Source organism: Aythya marila (assembly GCF_965140915.1).
Source record: "Aythya marila genome assembly, chromosome: 10".
NCBI classification, from domain to species: domain Eukaryota; kingdom Metazoa; phylum Chordata; class Aves; order Anseriformes; family Anatidae; genus Aythya; species Aythya marila.
Genome location: NC_139051.1, coordinates 8,985,138 through 9,007,819, shown reverse-complemented (window position 1 = coordinate 9,007,819; position 22,682 = coordinate 8,985,138). Strand labels below are relative to the sequence as shown.

General features: G+C 37.0%; 1 protein-coding gene across 3 annotated transcripts in view; it reads right to left on the bottom strand.

Annotated features, from left to right (window-relative positions):
- Nucleotides 1-8,441, bottom strand: part of CFAP20DC (CFAP20 domain containing) — a 67,430-nt gene extending 58,989 nt beyond the window's left edge. For 2 of the 3 annotated variants that reach the window (XM_082768566.1, XM_082768568.1), the window contains exons 1-4: nucleotides 7,864-8,309; nucleotides 4,232-4,321; nucleotides 2,036-2,125; nucleotides 1,818-1,911 (exon numbers count right to left, since the gene is read on the bottom strand). In XM_082768566.1, coding sequence (XP_082624692.1) covers nucleotides 1,818-1,911; nucleotides 2,036-2,125; nucleotides 4,232-4,252 — 205 coding nt within the window. In that variant the 5' untranslated portion in view covers nucleotides 4,253-4,321; nucleotides 7,864-8,309. Of the gene's footprint in view, nucleotides 1-1,817; nucleotides 1,912-2,035; nucleotides 2,126-4,231; nucleotides 4,322-7,863; nucleotides 8,310-8,416 lie in introns of those variants that run through there. The other variant, XM_082768567.1, reaches the window with a different exon arrangement.
- Nucleotides 8,442-22,682: the final 14,241 nt, after the last annotated feature.

The window sequence follows — 22,682 nt, the reverse complement described above, 5'->3', positions numbered from 1 at the left end:
TATATTGTGTTCCAAGAGTATGTGAACCAAACATCCTGTAACAATTATAAAATAAAGTAATACATTCATATCAAGATTATCTTAAAATTAGATGAAGCTTCCTTTTACATTTGTGACAATGTAAACCTTACTAATAACTTTAAAAAAATCTTGAGTAAAAATGCAATCCAGATTACTGCAACAATGCTGAGTGGCGTATTCTGATTTTTACAACAATCATGCTTAACTGAGGCAATGAACACAAGAAAACTTTAGGGATCCAGGGAATCCTGGAATTTGGCGAAAAACAGATAGTACAAAGCTGTGTGAATTGAACGTTCTGTGTTTTTGTTAGCTATTCCACCTGTGAGGATATGGGCCGGTCTTCATTGACTTAGCAAGACTCGACAGCAACATTATTTCTTCTTCTGAAAAATGCCAATTCAAAACTTTTTTCTTTTGTGGGTCAAATAGCATTTTAAGATTTCAAATTATATTTGTGTACATAATGTCTTTTATTCTGGAAAAGCATTCCAAATTTACAGTACAACTGGGAGATTGTATATTTGACAGAAATGAAATACCTAAGGCACACACCTGAAAACAGAATGGGACAGGGAGATAGAATGATAAGAGATGGGAATTTGGCTACAGTATTGCAGCACTAGCTACAGTTGATTTAAAACCAAACTATTTTTAGCAGTGATAATGCACAGCAGTAATTCTCAAGCCTCTTTTTAGGCTGTAATAGTTTATTTTAGGATTGACAATAAACAAATTAAGGTTGGATTTCTCAGAAAGATACATTAGTCTAATATTTAGAATACTGAATATAATACTGAACTTTTTTATAAAAATCAGATTATTTTTCAAGGCCTTAGTGCATAACCAGTCTAAATAACTTCTCATTTATTATTTTTTTCTGTATGTTTGAGAAAAAGTGTATTAATTGGTAATTAAATACCATGCATGAGAAGTATATTAGACAATTCCTACTTTAATCAATTAAAATCACCAACTCAATTTTTCTTCAAAAGCATGTGGTTAAACCTAAAACAGCTTGGTTCATTACTACAAGCCCTATAATATACAACACCCTGCAGTGGAATTTAAGGCATGAATTAAGATGATTGCTGTATGTCCTCTGCAACACAAACTGCTTTGATTTTGGGGCTTTGTTTTGGTGCAAATGATGTGGCTTAATTCATTCCAATAAATGTTATGATTTTGATTTAAACAAGTTCAAGATCTAGCTCTTACACAACATACTTGACTACAATAATGTGTGTTAAGATCTCGGACTCAATAGCAAAAACATACTTGAATAAGAAATGTAAAAATATAGCATTATTCATACCACTTTTGGGGATTTTTTTGAGGGAAAAGTCATCACACCAAAGTGATTTCAGTTAATACAAAATTCATGTATAGTGATAATATCTTTTATTAGACAAATTGATGAAGTAGAAATAAGAAAAGACAAGTGCTCTAACACACGTCCCGAAAGCTTATCTATTTTTTCCAACTGCACCAGTTATTTTGATAGAATCAGACGGTGTTTGACAGACATCAGTCTGTAGCAGGATCAGACACAGAAGCAAACCAGCAGAATTAGGACAATATACAGCAACCAAGGATCTTCCCTTAAGAACTTTAACTCAGCATTTCTATACCTTTTACTTATTTGTGCTGACCTACTAAAAAATTAGTGAAAAAACACTTTGCTAATGCTGAACTAAGCTCAAATTAAGGGAGAATAATACAAGTTTGACATTCCGATATAAGACTGCTTTAATAATCAGAACAGCATCACGGACATTTAGTTCTTTGGCACTTACGAGCTTGTTTAGTTTCCTTTGGTAGCTGCATTCTGTTGATTTGACTGCTTCCTTCAAGTACAAAAACAAAGCCCTTTATTTCTTTATCATATTCCTACAAAAACAAACAAACAAACAAACATAAGCATCCTAATATAATTCTTCATCTTAAAATAAAGTTTCATTCACATTTTTCTAAGTTTTCTACTCTAGGTTTAATAAGTTTGTTAAAAACTTACTTTCCATATAGCTGAAGGATTGCCAAAAATCTTCCATTTTGCTCCTGGGTTCTTGCCTTGGGCACTGAATATTTCAACAAATGGACCACCCTATGATAAAATGGTTTAAGGATGCATCAACCAACCAAATATTCAGTACAGAATCATCACTGGTCAAGAGTACCAGTGATGTACCAAATACAATCCCACCCCACACCAGTCAGTATTACTGATCAGTCAGACAATAGCGTATTAACAGCCTCTAGACTACTACAATATAGCAATGCATATAGTCAATATTTATCTTTATTAGAAGATCAGAACATAAATTTGAAGCAATATCATGAAATATATATATATATTTCATTCTCTATATATATTTCATTCTCTGAAAAGTAAAATTATTGTAAAAAATCTAAAAATATGCTGGAGATACCAATTTATACTTAGATATGCCTTATTTCTATGACTCACCAAATAATGTGAGATTTAAAACATACTGCTAAATGATCAAAAAAATTGTTGCATGTTTGATGTTTTGTCTAACATCCTAAGGAAATTACATTTACAGAGTCATGCTGGTTCTGTTTACATGTGTGAGTATGTCAAAGAGATTTTCCTGTAACTTTTCTACTAGTTACCAAATTCCAGCCTGATTTGACAGAACAGTTCATGAAACATATAAAGACATCAAAGAATTTAACCATTAGCATTTAGGGAAGCAGGCTTTATCAGCTCTTCTTATGGAATTATCTGCTTCAGTGTTTTTCACAATTGATGTCACAGAAAATGTCTTCTGATGTACTCAGGCTATGGTTTGATCAGCATTTTTTCAGCATTATGGTCAACCTAATCAATCACTACAACTTTGTCTTTCCCTTCTCACTTCTAGTTGTATGCACTTCCCAATACTCTTTATGCTCAGCTGCCCAAACAATTGTACAGAAGTCAGTATGAGCAAGAGGGGCAAGCAGTCGTGCCAGAAAAATAAATGCTTCAAATTATGCTTTCAGAGAACATCAACTCTGTACCATATATAAATTATTTCTCCCCCATGCCTGACAGATAACCCCAGTGACTACACTTACTAAGTTCTAAGGAGATTAAAAATGGCATTCCATAAACAGCATCCATAAAATACATTTTTAATTCATAATGGATGAAAAAGAATTTAAAAAATACGATGTACTATCGATTTAAAAAGTTATCAGCCATATTTAAGGGCTATAGGACCAAGCTGTCAGAAAGTTGTTACTGCCAATGTGTGTATGTTTGTAACAAATCTTTCCAAACAACTGGAATTTTCTCCAAAATATAAACAGGTACATTTTGTTAACGCTGCAGCCCGTGAGTATGCCCTGTCTTGATGTTAAAATAACTGAACAGGACATGGAAAACTACTACTGGACACAACATGAGAAAATGCTGAATATAACAAGCATCGGTATGAGAAGCTGACAGAAGTTACTGACAGTGCCGTGATGGATGGCTGGATCTCGTGGGCGGTTGAGGAGGAGTTATACCAGAAACTGTCAAACTCCATGAGCGATGGAGTTGGAGGGCAGTATGAGGCATCTTTTGGGGACTGCACTCCTACAAGGCGAACAGCACCTAAGTGCCCATATCATTAATACCATATAAAGCTGCGATAGCCTAGGTAACAGCACCAGAAATACGTTTCACGTACAGATGTAGAACATCTGGGACTATTGTGAAAAACTAATTGGGATGGGTTGCTTTCTTGGGAGGGGACTGGTGTAGAGAAAGGGAAGTAGAGTAATGAAAAGGAAGACCAAGAAACAGAAAATGTGATACTAAAGTTTGTGAACAATGTGACTCTGCTGGCCGGTGGTACCTGACAGGTAACCTGTGCTGGACCAGGAAGAGAAAACAACTGTCCCGTTCTGACTATACCTTAAGAGCTGGGCCTGCTTCCATGACTGGGTGGGAGCAGATGGGGCACCTTCTCTATCCCACAGGGGACCAGGCAGAAAAATAGTCACTGATATCACCATGTCGATATCCATTCCAAACCTCACAGCATCTGTAGCCACCCACTATTTTGTAACATTTTAATAAATATAAAAATACTGAATAATACACTTTCTAGAACATTTCTGTGTCTGGACTTTTTATTCCCCTGAATAAGCCATTTTAATTGAGTTTTCTCAAAGGTGAAATGGAAGAGGCTAAAAACTGAAAGTATTTCTGTTTTACCTGATACTGATTTTTGAACATTTTCCAGCTTTCACAGCAAAAAAAAAAATATTTCAGGTTTTCAGTCAGTAAAGACACTTATACACTACCCTGCAAATAAAAAAACAACAAAATTTATATAGAATTTGACATGAAAAAATTCCTATATTGAAACTCAAACAATATTTTAAAAGATACAAATACTATTCTTAAATAGCCTTCATAATATGTGTATCAACTGCATCAGATGGCTACCACAAGAGAATCAAGTTCCAAAAACTTAATATTGATGCTATTTTGGAAAATGTTTTTTTATGCATCAAGTGCTCAATGATGCCTTTCCTCGCATTCCAAGTTAAAATTGTAATTTTATCACCACTCCTTATTTTTAACAATGAAGGATTCCTCATGGTTTAAAAATGAGTGAAAATCATCTTTAACACAAATTTTTTTTTATTATTCTTTTTTATCAAGTGCTCACTGGAAAACATCAGAATTCCTTTAAAGAGAGGCTTAACATTTAATATAAAAGAAGAGAATCATATGGAACAGCTGCAATAGAAACCACTCCATCTAGAGATATTCGGCAGAGACTTCTTAGACAAATTATCTTCTTTCATATTCAGCAGTCTCCTTTGAGAATGATTACCCTAAGACTCAAACCAAACACTTAAGTTATTTTGAGGGCTGCTAAAGTCAATGTGAGTTAAGGGATTTCTGCAGTTGAAGAATCAGAACAGTAGAAAGTGAAGGGATTGATACGGAAGCCTCCCACTTCTCTTTTTGATCATGCAGAATATTTGCAATTTCATCTGAAGTCAGCAGAATGTGAAGGGCCGCTGAACGTAAAAAGCAGTTGTCAGTCTTAAATAGCAGGTAGAACCAGTCACAAGAGACAACATGCACCTTCACTGTGGAAACTGAAAGTGCTCATCAACTCAGAGAAAACATATCAAAAGACTGTGCTTCTAATTCATTTTTTATATCTTGCTTATGTACATTGCTTCAGCTCAGTAAAGAGTACTTGCAAGATTAAATTAGTTTTAATTTCTGGAATTTTTTGGAGCCTGAAATCGTTTTTTTAAACAGATCAGAAGAATATGCTGACCAGGTGAATATAAGTATAGCTTCACATGAAGAAAAGTTTAGATGTAATACTGGTCTCTCACAACCAGAGAGCAACAGAAAGTTTAAAATATTATAAGATGATAAACAACTGCAAATGAGCTAGGAATTCAGTGACAAATTGCATGACTTCATAAACAATTTACACAGTTGAAAGATTAGAACATCATTCTATTTTAAAAAATATATCACCATTCATTTAGGAAAATGTGATGAAACCAGTTGATGTTAAACAGCATTCTATTTTAACAAGGAACAATTATTGTAAACCTCCAAGTTGACTGTAAATTAAATACAAATGGAAAAATATAAACACACAGAAATTAGAAACATATAGCATACTGTTGTCAGAAACATTAGTTCATTTTCATCCTTTTGATTAGGAAGAAAATGAAATTTAGAAACCATATCATTTGTAACAAGCTTATCAGGCTAAAGCCACTTAGCAAGGTGGACAGCTACAGTATCTGCAAACACCACTGTAGTTAGAATTACACAGAAGACATAGAAAGTAATACTTCATTTTCTTCACTGTTTTCTCATAAAGTGTACCTGGCTTTCATAGACCCAGTCCACTAACAAGTATATCATGCAGGGCTTTGAAAGAAGACGCAAATAGCTCTGTGTGACTGCAAAGCGAATGGAAGCCATGTTGATATATTAACTTGGGTTCAATATTGTGCTAATACACTTTGCTTTTCAGCAGTGCTTATTAGCTTTGGCTCGTCATCACATTAATTTATCTCCGCATTGTATTGTATAGCTCTCACTCGGTTGGTGCTGAGCATGGAAAAAACATACGTGTGCTAGTAAAAAAACACGTAGACACATATTTCACAGAAAAAAAACCTTCTGGTAATAATTAATCCTTAAATTGAAGTGGAGGAAGCATGGTGTAAACCGAAAAGTTCTAATTCAAATGATATGTTTAAGAAAAAGTTGAAAGCATGATCAAATAATTAAAGACTTTCAATGGATCACAGAAAGGGTAGAAATATATGCAAACTGGTAACATCTAGCAAGTGCAGTAGTAAAAAGAAAAAAAAAACCCTCTGAGGTTAAGAACTCTTACTGAAGGACTAGACATCTCATACGATCACTAGAAATCTTTAATTTTCAAATCATCAAATACACGGCTTAAAATGTGGCTTAGTATTTGTCACCAATGCAGTTGTTTTTGAAACTGACAAACATACAGGCTATGTCAATTACTAATTTGCAGAATGTACTTTATATAGATTCAGAAAACCGAAGAGACTCCTAACTGTCAAATTCATAACAAGACAGGTCTTTCTAACTTTAGCTAAAAGTGAACTAGATTTAAAGTTTGTTACCATTTGTGTTGGGACAATTCATACTACGAAGCTGATTACTGTAAATGGATCAGGGTAACACATGAAAAAGACTGAAAAATTGATAATTGCAATATTTTTCCATTTTCATCTCTCCAATTCCTATCCTCTCTGTAAAATCTAAAAATCTAAAAAGGGATTAAAATCCAGAGGAATTACCTTAAAAAAAAGAGGGGCTATTTTAGAAAAAAATCAACAGCATCTTGAAATGTAAGCCCTCCACTTTTTGCGTATTTTTCAGATAAATCTTTTTAATGACATCTTAATAGAATGCTGTAAAGTAGCAGTTCTCTCATTTTTCTTTCACAGATCAAGTTTTTTTTTTTTTTTTTTTTTTTTTTGTTGTTGTTTTTTTTTTTTTTTTCCCCCGCTGTACCATGTACTTTAGTACATCTGCCCAACTAGAAATACAGGCTTAAAGTGTCAGTCAATGACAAACCATGAAGAATAGAAAAATATAGTTTATAAAGTTAAGTGACAATGAAAGATATTTATGTTTGGAAGAACACATTCCTTTCAGAATTTACCTTGAGATGTCTTGAATTGTACACTGACTGATCATTAGTTTTATAATGCTTCCCACACCAAAAATAAAGTAGCAGCAGTCCAAAGGGCCCTTTAACCCTCTTTCTCACAAACCACTCAGGACCCTGCAAAATTACCCCCATCCTATGACATCTTCTTATGTATATTTTGTTCTTCCAACTAGAATGTTTCATGCTGTGATATAGCACATTTCAGTAGTATTTTGTGTACATCTAGCCCCGTGATTGTAAGAACTGTGCCCTTGTAAGTTACAAGCAAGAAAGTATTTCACAAACAGTAAACATAAACATACCTTCAGGCTTCTTTAAATGACCTAACACTAAGTACTAATGTACCCCATGGGAGAAAGGGAGAGACAGACTCATGCACTCCTTAACTCCTCTGCAGTCATGGCTAGTCCCTTGACTTAAAAGGGACTATTTCCACAAGTATATGAGTATATTTTTCTGATCAATGTCCAAGTGTTGAGAAAGCTGTGTTTATTTATTTTTCTATTCCAGAGACAAAAGTATGAAGCAAAGTAAAGTGAATGCGCACCTAGTACTAATTCGCATTGAAAAATGACACAAACACACTATTTTGGCAGGGAACCTAGGCTTAGACCCAAGACTTTTAATACATATAACTCACCATCATGGGCCCAAAGCCAGTGCTGATTTATGGTAGGCTGGGACACACCAGGGAAAGCAGTTCATCACTGATGAAGGGTTTTAGCATCTTCTAGACAAATGAATTCCACATATTGAATATTTAAAGCTGGGTTTGTAACACTGCTATATATTTTCTCAAAACACAAGTTAATATAATAAATGGGCAAAAAGATCGTTCATAAACTATACTAAGACTGCCAGCGTTCCTATGCCCAAAGTGGCGGAGGCAGCCTTTACACGCAACTTACAGAATTACGAAGTTAAAAAAAAAATAGAATCAAACTTTTCATTTTTGGAAAGATGTGCCGTTTTGACACGGGGTGATTCAAGCCCCGGCATCCCCGCAGATCAGTTTCCCTGCGCCACAAAGGCCGCGTCCCTCCAGCACACATCCGGGCTCCCCCGTCCCTCCGCCGCCGGGGCCGGCCTGGACACCGGCATGCACGGCCCTCCCGCTCCGGCACGGCCCCACCGCTGGCCGCGGAGGACCGGGGTCGCTCTGTCCGGGTACCTCAGCCCCCGCCGGGTCTCACCTGGCCGAGGGTGGTTGGGGACGAGGCCGCACCTACAGCGGGGGCGGGCCCAGGGCTCGGCGACAGGCGGGGGTGAGCGGGGAGGGAGCCGTTGGAAATGGCGGCGCGGGGGAAGTGGACGCGGTCGCTGGGTGATGGCGGCCGGGCGTTGGGTACCTTCGGCCTCGAGCTCCCGTGAAGGGACTGGGGGTCTCCCGCCGATGGCCAGGCTGCCCGCAGGCCTCACACCGAGGGGATAAAAACTGGGCATGCCTGAGGGCTGCTGGCCCTCGGAGAAGGCTGTGCTGGTCCTCATGCAGGGTGCCAGAGTCCTTTATTTATTTATTTATTTCCCCCCCTCTTTGAGAAGGAAACTGGAGCAGCTGTGTAAAAGCCCTTGGTCTTTATGGAATTAGTTAGACTTGTGGATCATGCATTTTTCTCTTAGGAGATGAGCACAGCACCATTAGTTTAGCGTTGTCAGGAATAAGTGAATGCCTCTCGAAGGCTTCAAAAGCCTCTGGGAAGAGGTCACAGGGAATCAATTTGATCCAGGGTTTTGGAATAGCACTCACAGAAGATCACTCCTTGAAATCACTGCTCTTTGCATCATGGCATTTCCTTATAAAACTTCATAGCCTTTTTACACACACGCAAATAAATAATTGAATACCCCTTTCTCTCTCAAAGTGTGCCTTAACATTTCTAAGAATTAAGGACCCTGTAACCCATCACACCGTGATGAAATCCATGAACTGAAGGTGCTGAGCCAGCAATGGGTCTGGTAGTGTTTCAGCCCATCTTCACCTTGTTCATCATCTTCCTTTCCTTTGCTCCTGAAAGGTACTCTCCTGGTCTTGTCGAGGAGAATGAGTTAAATCAATTATCAGATTTATTTAGCTTTCTCATTTTACTGTAGGATTTTCAAAGAAATCACATTCAGTGTAGTTTTATCATGTGTGGATTATTAGAGTTCTTGGGTATTAGAGATAAAGAAAACAGTAATACTAAAACTGAACAATGGTTTTAGTAGCTCAGTAAAAATTAAATAAAAACAGTTGATAGAACAAGGGCAAAAGAGAGATGGTGATATAAGAAGACAGGTTAAAAAACTGTTGGGGAGTTCTGTAGACAAAATAAACTACATTGTTCATTATATATGGTTTAAGCAGAAGTCATCTTGAAATTAATTGTCACAAGTCTGTATTTAAAAAGGACAAAAGCTTTGTGATAGGCCTATGGCCTGAGGAGCTAAGAAATTCTGGTTAAATATCAAGTTTCAGACTGAAGAGCCTGAAGTAATAAAGGTGTATAAGGCAGCAAGCTGTGAGCAGAAGATGTGGAAGTAGCTGCCTGCCTGTGCAGGGCAGCTTTGGGCTGCACAAGGCCCTTTTGCCAGTGGCTGGAGAAAACAGGTTTCAGAGGTAGTGTGAAGGGAATTTTTTTTCATAGAATTTTGCAGTTTTACAGTAGAAACCATATAATTTTTGTAGATCCTATCTCTCAGAAACGGCAGGATGTGTAAAACTAGCAAGGAACCATGTGTCATTAAACTTGGCCCGTCTTTGACCTGGTCCCTGCATACTCCAAGGTCCGATTTGGAAGTATGGTAATGTGGGAATATTGTGAAAATAATGATTAGAAAATCAAGATGTTTGTTACACTGGCTTCTCTATGGTTGTATCTTCAGGTCAGCTGCTGTTGCTACCTTAGCTGCTGGGTTAGGTATTTTTCTTTGTATGTTTTAGGCCTCTGTGCAGAGCACATCTACTAAAGAGTCCTGGAACGGTGTGATGAATGTTATGCATGTGTTTGGGTAATAATTTGGGGGAAACTGTGAGAATTCATACACATTTATCTTCAAATACAGCCCTTCCACATTCTGAACTGAAACCCACATACATTACAACATATTTCAGTGAATGAATTTTTACTGTGTCTTGGAGCAGGAAATTGGAACATACAGACATCTCTTCCTCATGTAAATGCTAAAAGCACAAGGTGTGGTTAGATCTCTGTCTTAAATTAAAATTCCAAGGTGTTAGCAGTGTCATGCTGGGAACAGAATTGATTTAATTTATGATAGTGTTCAACAGGCACTAGATATTTGACGTATAATATTAAACCCAGCCATTTTTAAAGGACCCCCACTGGCATAGGTTGTCTTTGTATTGATAGGAATAGTACTATAATTTCCTTCATCCATTCCTGACTTTTCCTTATTGCATACCATTGCTCACAGTTGGAGCAGCCTGCCAGCTGATACATGCCAGGTGGCCTCCCTTCCCTCCTGTGTAAAGCTCCATTTCAGCTCTAATGACCATTTGCCAGTCTGCTCTGTATTCTGTTGTTCTGAATTGTTTTGTTTTATGCCTTTGTAGACTGTCAGTTCATGTAGTCTGGAAGTCCCTTGTCTTTCTAGTTCATACTGTATTCTGTGAAATGCCTTGTTATGTTTTGGAAGGTATATAACATACATAAAAGTTAAGCGGAGAAAGAAGACACCTGGGCATTCTTTGAATTTTTCTGTAAACCCTTCCTGCCTTTCTTGACTTACAGTGAAGGGAGACACGATATGCTTTGCTGCCTGCTTAGCCTTCACTTGGTAACAGCTGCCATGGAGCTGAGGCATGTTTGCCCCAATGCCAGGCCTATCTTTATTTCCCTTGAGCATTGCTCCTTAGCTAGTGACCTTCCTCATATATGTTTGCCAAGATTATGCCATACAGTAAATTATGTAAATTACTAAGTAAAACTACATAGTCACCATTGTATCCACACTGTTTATTGGTCTTGGAAAATTTTCCAGCAGAATGTACACGTACTCTTTAATTGTGTCTCAGTTTTGTTTGTGCCTTGGTCTTCTGATACAAATACTGTTAAAAAAAAGAAAAAAGAAAAAAAAAAAAAGAAAAGGTGGAATTCATTAGTTATCCTGGCTGTCTGAATTTGAGCTTCTATAACAGAATATTTTTTCTGAAACAGTTGCATATATGCAAGTAGGGCTTTTCTTTCAGAAGTACGGAGTAATGCCTTCAATTCAGAAAACACAGCAATTTGAAGAAGACAGTTGTTGGGTATGTTACAAATTGACAGCTGGTTCACAAGGTTTTTTCCTAAGCCCTACAAATAGTTCATCAATAGAGGTTCTGTAGAATCCCTATTTGAGGACTGGGAAATAGTTATGAAAAGACTTGTCTGGCCTAATTTTTGGTGTGTACTTCCAAGATTAGACTTCTGTCACCACTCTTCTATATTGGTGCTTAGGCTTGGAAGTGTATTCCAGGGAGGGCCACAATGAAGGGGCCTGTTGGGGGGCCAGATGCTGCTGCAGTAGAGGTTGAAAGCTGTGGAGGCATTCCATCTGCATGTCTTTTCTTTACACCGGAGTGGATAGTGCTGAGAGCGAAGACTTCAGTATCCCACTATCACCAGATTAATTCTGTTCATGAAGCGTATAAAAAATCATATTCTTTCTGTGAAATAAATGCACTGCACCACTCCAGAAAGCATTGAGTGCTCAGACAAAAATACTTGAAGCTGGAAAATAGGCTACTTATGTCTTGTCAGGCTTTATTGGAATCCACCCATGTGATCAGTTGGCCAAATTTCAATTCAAAGCAGACATTTAAACCCTGAAAATCATGGAGACATATTTAATGAGAATGCCTAACTAGGTAGCTAGTATTTATGGATGTAGAAAGACCATCATAGACCTGAAAAGAATATTGATTTGTTCCTCTTTTTTGCTTTGTTGGGTTTTATAAGGGACAACTGATAACTGTTTATAGATAAAAAAAAAGTGATCACATCTGAAAAAAGGCAGTATAATTCTTTAACTGAAAGATCCATCAGCTTTGTGCAGTATGTGTGCTAATGACCTCCATTCCTTCAGAGCAATTTGTTAGTTATGTAGCAGCAATGAAAGCACAGAGGAAACTGACGACTTGCCATGGTTTGCTATAATATTTAAGCAATCTGTGTTTAAGTTTGGCAGTTACATTAAAGTGAAAGAAGTTCTCTTTGCACTTGCTAAGGTGTTTTATAGTAGTTACAGTCTTTAAACACTCCAAAGTATGCTGATCTATTGGTTGTTTTGTTTCAGCTTTACAGTGTGGAAGGAGATTTTGTCTAATATCTTGTACATTTTGTTCATGCTTCAATTCAGAGAGTTCTTCAAACAGCCTTTGGATGACCGGTGGGAACTTCAGATAGCATAGCCACTTTTCTCTGTTCAGTAAAGCCATTAAATGATAAACTATTGATTTTCATAATACAATTAAGTTGCCAATGTTTTCTTGAGAAATCATTTTACATTTTCTGTATTATGCACTCAGCACATTGTCTGTTGTAAGTCAGATTAGGTAGTGTTCTCAGTCTGAAATAAAACTGTATTCATGCTATTCTCAGAATGAAACCATCTCCACTCTAGTCTCAGCGCTGCAGAGGATTTTGCTCTAAATTGAACTGATAACCTTTATCTGTTTGATCACGATGTGTATATATACAATAAAAAAAAATTAAGCACTGTAATTTGCTGTTACTGGGACATTCTTAACACAGATAGTTTATCAAAAAGTGTTAGTGACTTGTGTAGACTATAAGAAAAATTGCAATTTCACAAAATGCCTCATGATCCAGGGTTAAAATGGACAGCCATCTAGACTCACAGAGGATTTTCTTCATCTCTCCATCACACAGATTGTACAATGAGGGAGAATACCACAGAGTATTTATTCTGAAGTACCATGAAGTATTAGAAGGCAAGATATTAGTTGTGATGGGTCAAAATGGTCTATTCTATTTTGACATTTCCTGTATTCTTTTGTGCTGAGACAGGATAAACACAGCCTTTATTTGTTCTGATTACTATATATATATATATATATATTTTGCCTTCTTTCCAATTTTTATTTTTTCTGGCAAGATGGAAAAAGAAGTCAATATGTACTTTGACATTTCTCATCCAACTTGTCAGATTTTTGTTTAACGTTTTGATACCGTGTTTTCATTTATTTATTGTTCACATTGTTAGGGTTTAAGGTTTCTCACAGTATGCACCAATATGAATGTCTCTGCTGTGATATCTCTTAAATTAATCCTTTTGAGTTAATGTAGCATTTTGCAGAAATACAAGTACTTTTAAATAAAACTTTCTGCACATTTGGAATACAGATAAACACACAAACTCAGGGATTTTGAGAATTGAAGGGCATCTGCAATATTCGCAGGCTTCCTTTGGGCTGAGGCACTGGATATGATACAACGTTCTCCATTTTGCCTTTATGAAATTGTTCTGTGAACAAAAGACTTCACAAAGACAGGTTTCCTGCTGATTTGTCCCCTAAGTTCCTCTCGTCTAATAACCTCAACTTCTGCTGCCTCTTGTGACTCTCTTAAAACAACAACCCCACTTGTCTTTTTCTCCTATAATATTTTCACATTCGTACATCTCCTGTCACTTATCCTCTGCCTTGGCCATTTTCTGTTTTCCTAAATCTCTTCTTGCCCTGATGCAGAACTCCCAGATATCCTGAGTCCTCTTGGCTTCTGCTTGGCAGCCAGACAAGAAAGTTTCTGGTGTGATTTGTCCAATGTAGTCGATGTGCTGAGTGGACAGCCAGTGTCTGTTAGTCTGGCCACTGCCAAAGAAAATGAATAGTGGCTTAATTCTTCCCGCCTTTCATTAATGGTAGAATTATTAAAATATCAGCTGTTGATTCTCAGGAAACTTGAAATAAGGGTAAAAAATGTCACAGATTTTGAAAGAAAGATTTTGATTACTTGCACAGTGTACTTGACTTGATGTCTTACATTTCTATGCAATGTGGTATATTTTGGGAGTTGACTGACTGGTCTTTTGTTTATATATTTGACCCGAAATATAAATCAATATTTACTGTGTTATGACTGAGCAGTTGGCTATCCAAAGCGCCAAGATGTGTTAAGATTAAAGTTTGTGTTCCTCTTTCAGATACAGTTAGCTCTATGGAAGCTGAGTGGAAAGAACAGTGGAAGTTGTACATAACTTCTTAAAATATTTGTTCAACAAGTGTTCAAACAAATGTTTCTATACATTTATAAGAGGGATTTGACTTTTTTTTTTTTTTTTTCTTTTGTCATGAGGAAAACATGAAGAAAACAAAATCCAGCCAAATCCAGTGATATGACTGTGATCTGCCTTTTATAAGTGCTAGCTTACAGAGACTTCTTTGTAGTAGGCAGGTTGACAGAAATACATTGCTCGCTTCCAAACTATGAATTCTATATGACTTTAACTGATTCCTCTCATAGGTAAAAGCAGTGCAATGCGAATTACTCTAAGGTTCATTTCAAATTAATGAAGTAAGTGCCATGGGCTACTACAGGAGCAACTATACTCATACAAGATAGTGCACGAAGAGGTACATTTATTCTTACCAGTGTGCATCTCTAAGGTGAAAGTACACAATGCTTTTGTGTGCACTAATGATCTGAACTTTCCCAGAGTTTTCACAGAACTCTGCCGATATTGTTTGTATGCTTTCATCATTAGGTGTTAGGAATAAAGCCAAAAGCGTGGTAACTGCAGACAAATAGTCTCTAGGGAATTTCTAAAATAGGAAAGGTTTTCTAGTCTGTTCAACTTCTGTTGTGCTTCTCCTGGCTAGTGAAGAAACTTGGGATACAGAACAGAGTGATTTGAGAGACGGAACAACTTCTAGACTCAGGGGCTGTGCCACCGAGTAAAGTTTGAAATGTCAATCACTGTATAAATTAATGCTGCATTTCAGCGTTACCTCCTTACTCAATATTTCCTATTCTAAATATCTGAAAGAAGCAACTGTTCTTAGGAGAAATCAGATTGGCATGATTCAGGAGATAACAGTGCCCAAAGGGACCCATGCACCAGAGACATCATGGTGATGTGGAACTGTTTATGGGCTCGATTCTTCAGCAGTGTCATGAAACTGGGAGAAGAGATCACTTCTTTATTATGTCCCTTCTCTGACTGAACTTTTTGTTCTTTTTGGATCTCACTGCTAAATATCTAATTTTCTGACTAAGACAGAATATGCTGCACCTTGAATCTAGGGAAGATGGGAGACTCTCTGCCGCTGGTGGCTGCTGAGATAAATAGGGTTACTCAGGTCCAAGTGATGATGGAATTTGTTTTACCTCAGCAGTGGCAGACATTGGCACTGATGTCAAATTTGCCACTAATAGAGATTTGGATTGGCAGCCATGAAGGTGAACTAGGCTGGATAAAAAATATGGCACCTGGCATTTTTGCTTTCAGCAACTTGTCTTTTTGGCCACTGCTCAGCACTGATTTAATGGAATACATTTAGGAGAAATCTACAGGGACAGCTTTTATAAGATAACTCATTTTGTGTATAACAAAATGCAATTGAACGCCTCTAGTTGGACTGTAGTAGTGTATGTGATTTGGCATCTCTTACAGAAATTAAAGATAATGCTCATCAAAAAGAAAGTTGCAAAGTGAGCAAAGAAGGTTATAAAGGTCTTAGAACTACAGAAAACAATAGAAAGTTTTAGTTGAAGGGGGGATACAATTTTTAAGAGCTGGTCTTGTGACTAATTTATTTAGTATGTTGGTTAGTATCATTGTCTTAAAAAAGAGACGTATATACATAAAATACACGGATGGCGTAACTCTGAATAGGAGCACCTTGTCAAATAGGGAGAACTATATGAAATGGAGGCCTGGAACAGTTAAAATCAGATGAAATTCACTGGTATGCAGTGCAAGGTCATGCATTTGGAGACTAACAAGTTTCAAGCTCATGTATCGGAAATGACTGAGGAAGAAAAAGAAGTGCTGAAGCTAAAGAGCAATGTTGGCAAAAGGACAAATGAGTATAAAGCAATCATGAATACAATTAAATTTGGAAACTAGAAGGAAATTTTTAATTGTCAATGAAGTAAAATTCTGGAACAGCTTTCCACTGAGAGATATGGCGGCAAAAATAACTAATTATTTTTAAGACAGAGCTATGTAAAGGGGTTGTTAAGACATGATGGCTTGAATGAGCAGCAGACCAGACTCCAGGAGGTCCTCTCACCTTTTTTCTTAGGAGTAAAGCCATATATCAATTCAATGTCTTGCATATTTGTCTCTTCCTTTCTTGGAGACAGGACCCTAAGACCTGATCTTGGATAAGTATTAAAAAGGGGGAAGCATTAAACCATATATAAATTTCTTTATTAAAGATTAAAGATGACTGAAAAGAAATTATTTTTACCAAAAGATGCCAAGGTCTGCTTATCCCTCAAACCTTACATGTAGCTTCTACTGCTAGTTCTTTATATACTGTAACTGAAAGCACCTAAACAACTTTCATTATGAAGACATCCTGCTGCATGCAGTGACAAGTTTGCGGGACATCTGTTTGCTCTGAGGAGGAGTTGGGATATTGGAGAGTAACTGATTAATACATTCACAGTGTTTCTTGTAGCGTGTGCCACCACTGCAAAATGAGAGTGAAGGAACAAAAACCACTTTGCATCTGTCAAGGCCAGCATGCCAATGTGCAGAGATCACAGTGGGGAGAAAAGGACAGACCAGTACTAAATGCTTTTTTGCTCTTGTATCCTTTAAAATGTTCTTTTTATGCTTCATTTCCATGTAAAGAGTCAGATCCTCATTTGCGGCTGCATGTGAAGGTGGCATAAAGGCTGCCTTTTATGCCAAAAGTACCCTGAAGCCGTTCACCTTCTGCTGCAATTCCTGGAGAAATCTCACCTCCTCTGGTTTGTCTGCCCATGCCCATGGAGGCTGTTCTGATAGCTCGGGACTGCAGAGCATTCAGGGTGCACTGGAAATGTCCTGTTTCCTGGGGTAATGTAAAATCTGCAAGGAAGGCTGCTTGCCAGTGACTGACTAACAGGCTTTAGGGCTGCTTGAAGCCATTAGAATAGTGGATAGCAGCTGGCATACAAAGCGGGATTGGGATCAGGCTCAATGGGCATGAGAAGGGTTTTTCTGGATATTGCCTTAGGTGATTGAGAGGAGAATGAGGCCTCTCTGTCTTCCGTGGCTTCAGTGTGAGATGCTGCAACTCATGTCAGCATTTTCCTCTAAGGATGAGTAGGGACGTTTTGGGGGATTACTCTGAGGGTCAGTCAACAAAGTCAATTGCCTTTCAGGCCATATTTTGAACGGTTATACCCAGCCATTGGCACTGAGCTGAAACATGAAAGAGGTTTCTGTAAAGAGCTAAAAAAACAAGAGGTGTTTTGCACTGGCTTTCCCTGCCTTTCCCGCTGTGATCTCTATCCGCTGGCACTCCAGCCATGGCTGATGCGAGGCGTTTTTGTCCCCTTACTTTCAGTATGTGGCTGTGATATCCATTACATCAGACACTAAACACCTATTACACACTCTCTCAGATCCACTCAGTTTCTTCTCCAAGTAAATATGTAGCATGGTTTCTGGCTTGTTTGGGATTTTTTTTTTTTTTTAGAAAACTATATTCAGGATATCTAGTTTTGCATTTGTTTTTGTTACTGACAATTAAGCTAATCCACAGATTTATATGTTACTTTGCTTTTCTTGCAAAAAAAAGCACAATGCTGATATTGCTGCTCTTGCTGTGGTGTTGGGTCTGTCCAGCTGATCACTCCCCTGCCACACCTGCAACCTGCTCTTGGAGGCCCATCTACAATCCATCACCTCCCTGTTGTGCAGGGCGAGGATCCTTCACCCTTTGCCACAACAAAAGAGGATTCAAAGAAAATGGGGATTTGGGAAGGTCTGCCTAGGTGGTGTTTTACTAGCACCTGATTTGTTCAACGTAGATTTCCCAAATTGCGCTCTCAGCAACATTTACAACCTATGTCACTGTTTCGAAGCATGCCCCTATGTTTCTGGAAGAGATGGTATCATAATTCTATTAATGATGTTTGTTTTCTAGAATTTGTAACAATTCATTTATTTCTATTCACACATGAAAATAATTTTGTTGGCTGTTCTCAAAAAATGTACAGCTTATTTTCTAAGTATTATCTCAATTTTTAAATCTTACATGTACATTGCAAAGGTAAGCAGGTAGATGCAGAGAAAAGTTTTTACATTTTTAAATCCACGTTCCACTCTTATTGGCATTGTTGACATCGCTTGTTTTCCAGATGTATGCTGATGATTTGCAGATGCCTCGGTTGTCATGGCTGCTACATCTGACTGGTATCAGTTCATGAATTATACATTTTATGTAGTGGTGATGTATTAATTTCACACTAGAGTCTGTAAAGATATTATATTTACAGATAAAGCATAATTTTTCACACTTCCAGAAATGAACATTAATTCTTTTCACCTCAGATGGAATCTGAAAGGACTTGTTGCATTTCATAGGAAGAAATATAAATCTGATGCCTATTTGGAAGATGAAGTCCATTAATATACCAGTAAAGTTTTACAATTTTTTTCATGATTCTATATTAGTGTAGGAATCTGAAATGTGAGTAATTCTCCACAGAAATATGGGGTGCCTTTACTTAAAGAAATCCTGACCTTGAGCCCTCCACTACTCCATTCAATCCCTTTAGAGTCAGTTTTTCCAGGTGAAAATGATTGCACAACTGCAAAGCATTCTGATATTTTATCATTTGTCTCAAGTTGAGAATGAACTGTAATTCATCTTGTTTTGATGAGAAGGATGCATTCACATAACTCTACTTCTACCACTTTACTACATCACGCTGTTTTTTTCTTTTCTTAAACAATGAGCTGTGAGGTAACAAAAGTGATGTACATATTAAATAGCACATGATGATAGCATATGACACATTTCTGGCATTTGCAATGTTCCTTATATGCCACCAGTCATATAATCTGACTGTATAAATGAATGCTGGCTAAATGGCTTCCCCAGTGTAATGCATCTTTAAATCCTAGAGATTTTGAATGCCACTTTTAGGCAGCTCTACTCCCCAGGGTAATAAGTAGCACTGAGTTGCAACTAGCTAGTATGGCTAATCAAATATTAACAGGATTGATTTGAGGTTATTTTGGTAAGAATAAGCATTGAGTTTGATTTGTATTAAATCTGGGGACATAAAATTCCCAATGTGTGCACTCTGAACAGCTCCCAGAAGTCTATGAATCCCCACACTAATTGCAAATCTCGAAACATAATTAATTTCAGTACAAATTGAAAGTATTCAAATGTTCTGAATGGACATGTTTGATATTTATCACTTTCTAGTTATAATATTCTGGTTATTAGCAAGAGCAATGTCTTGTGATGTAAGCGATCAGCAACCCACTGTGAATATCCAGTACAGGAGTCCTAAAGTAGAAAAATTGCACTGATCTAGATAAAAGATTGGTAAGATTTTTTTTTTTTTTAATTATCATTATTATTTTATTTATTTTTTTATTTATTTTTGTGACTGGAGAGTATGGGTTTGGTAATCAGTACTGCTTTGTCATGGAGAAGAGTTCATTCTCTTGGTAAAAATTATTTGTAACAACCTCACTTACAAACAGGTAAATTCATCTCTGTCCTTGCTGGTTGTGATACTCTTTTGTAGTAAGCATCCATCATATCTTTGCTGCAACTGGAAATGTATGCTCTTTTGAACGGTAGACTAAGCCCATTAGACCTTTATACCTTTTCTCTGGCTAATTTAACCAGAAAATTTCATTATCAAATATACCTTGCAGTAATACCTCTCAGAAACCCTTACCTCTTCGTCTCTTGTTGACACATTTATAAGTACATAAAGACCTTTCAGTAAGTCTGAATCTTTTCAGGGAAATGGAATTTACTTAATGTGACCATTATAGAAGCATAGAGATAGAGAGCTTTATGTTTTAATCAGTGCATTGCTGCTGTTGCTTCAAAATAATTAATCTGACAGATGAATGCTTTCTAAATGTAATCAAATGCTCCCTCTTTTGCTGAGAGGTATCGGTCCCTAATATGATAAAAAGCTAAAGTTTTGGACAGTAATTGACAAGGAAAATCCTCTTTCTTATCACATATATACTTTATATCACTTATTAGATATTTGCACTTACCTTTTGGTTTAAAGAGATCATACTTCCCAGTCTTCCTTTCTCTCAGCAGGAGTTTTAAGATAAAGGGCTGTTCTAGCTCTTCCTTTTACAAAGATGCTGCACTTTATGTAGAAACCTATTTCAAGTATGCAACAGTTTTCTTGGTCCTGTTAATTTCAGTGTAATAGTGTAAATAGTGTAATAGTGTAATAGTGTAATAAATGTTTTTCTACACAAGTAAATGTGTCCATACAAATTTCTGGAAGCACTAGTTGTGAATTTATAGTTTGGGTCCACACTGTGAGTTCAGTTGGAGAATTCAACCCTTATTTTATCTTTAAAATGCAATAAATCTTTGAGTGTGATAATTTATCTCAAAATACATTAAAGGGTTAATATCACACTGATAAATTGTCAGTGTGATAATTTATCCTAAACCCATTTTAGGAGTTAATGCAAAATGAAAATAGATTTTAAGTAAAATTTATTTGCCAGTTTTAGACTTTTTGACATAGCTTTGAAATTCTCAAGCCACATAACCTTAGTGAATATTACTTCTTGGATACATTTGATTTTTTATTTAGAATAAATGCATTTTCCCACATTGTTCTTGTGCTTGCTGAAGCTGAAAGTGTCTGAGGTTGTTATTTTGTGCTATAAAGAAGCTTTATCTTTCCTTATGGCTGCTGCCAGTTACTACTCTTAGTAGCACTGATGTAAGAAGTGGCCATCAGCTGGCCTTTGGAGAAGGATGGATCTACATGTATATGACGAGAGGTAATTTGAAGGTCAGCTGAAGAAGGCATGATTGTCTCGAAATGAGGAAAAAATGAAAATTTTGGATAAGAATAGTTGTTTTTTTGTAGGCTTGTGATAATGGAGGCACTGGAAAAGTGACATGCAGCTTCTGAAGAGAAGATGGGTAGAGCTGAAAATGAACTCTATCCATGAATTGAGTAGGTATTAAATACAGGATACAGCAGAAACTTCTTACCACACTTTGATGTTTATAATGACACAGAGGTACAGTGATCCCTGAAGGTCTATGTCTCAGTAGAAAAGAGTATACCAGTTTCTAGCAGAAAAGGTAGTGACTAAATGGAGACATACGGATATATAAGTAGGTTAAGTCATTAAGCTGCTTAAGAAAATGAATTCCTTTGTGATGCATAGGTAAAGTACTGAACAGTTTTGAGGGACATAGGGTACTGGAAATCTCTCTGAAGGTCCAAGATATTTACAGAAGATAAGCTCTGTAAAAGTACGATGCTTGAGATGGTGGGTAAAGTGTTCATGCTTTAGGTTGATGAATTACATGTCCATGAACCCAATTCCCCCAGCTCAGGAATGCTATTACGCAGAGGGCACATGCAGCTGCCTATGGACCTTTCATTTCTGCGTACTTGAAACACCATCCCTTTGGGTGGTTCTTGCCTCAATACATCTTGACTTTGATTCATGACAGCTCTTTTACGTAGCTTAAAATCTAGTTCCAGAGATCTTTTATTCAAGTGGCTTGGCTCACCTGGCTGTTTTTAATTCCTGAGTATTTAATAATTTTTTTTTTTTTTTTTTTTTTTTTTTTTTTGGGTGTTTGGGGAATGGGTCAGAGTATGAAATAACTGGCAGTTTTGCTGGCTGGGTATTATAGTAATGTTAATCTTGTGAGTTTGCCAGTCTTCCCTGGCATCTGTGCTTTTTGGTCACTACAAGCATGTGGTTGTTTGTTGGCACATAGCCAAACAGATGAACTTTGCACAATTGCTAAAATGAAGAATGCAAATATTCTGTATAGTTCAGGATCCGATTTTGCTTCTATGACTGTCAATAGGAAATTTGCTGCTGAAAGGAGTCTAGATGATTGTATAGAAAACTTCTCCTCTGCTCTGGAACTGTCTGAGCTTTAATGGGAAGTATTTTTGGAAATCCTATTATTATTTTTTTTTTGTATTAATTTGGTCTTGTGCCAAACACATTTTTGCTATGCTTAGTCCAAATAAGTATGAGCATGTGAGAAATCTTCCAAAACACACTTTCCACTACTTGCATTTACCACTACCAGAACTTAGTAATGGGTTATATTTTGTCATTTTTACTCAGTGTGTGTTTACCTATGCTTTTAAAAATCTGAATATGTAAAGTGTTTTGATCCAGCAATCTGTTCATGCGCAGCTGCTAAGTTCAGTGAAAGCTCTGTGGCAAAAGGAATCAAATCTGCAGCAGGCAGTCTTACATTAGGCATCAACAATTCAATAATGTTTTACTGTCTTAAATTGTTCT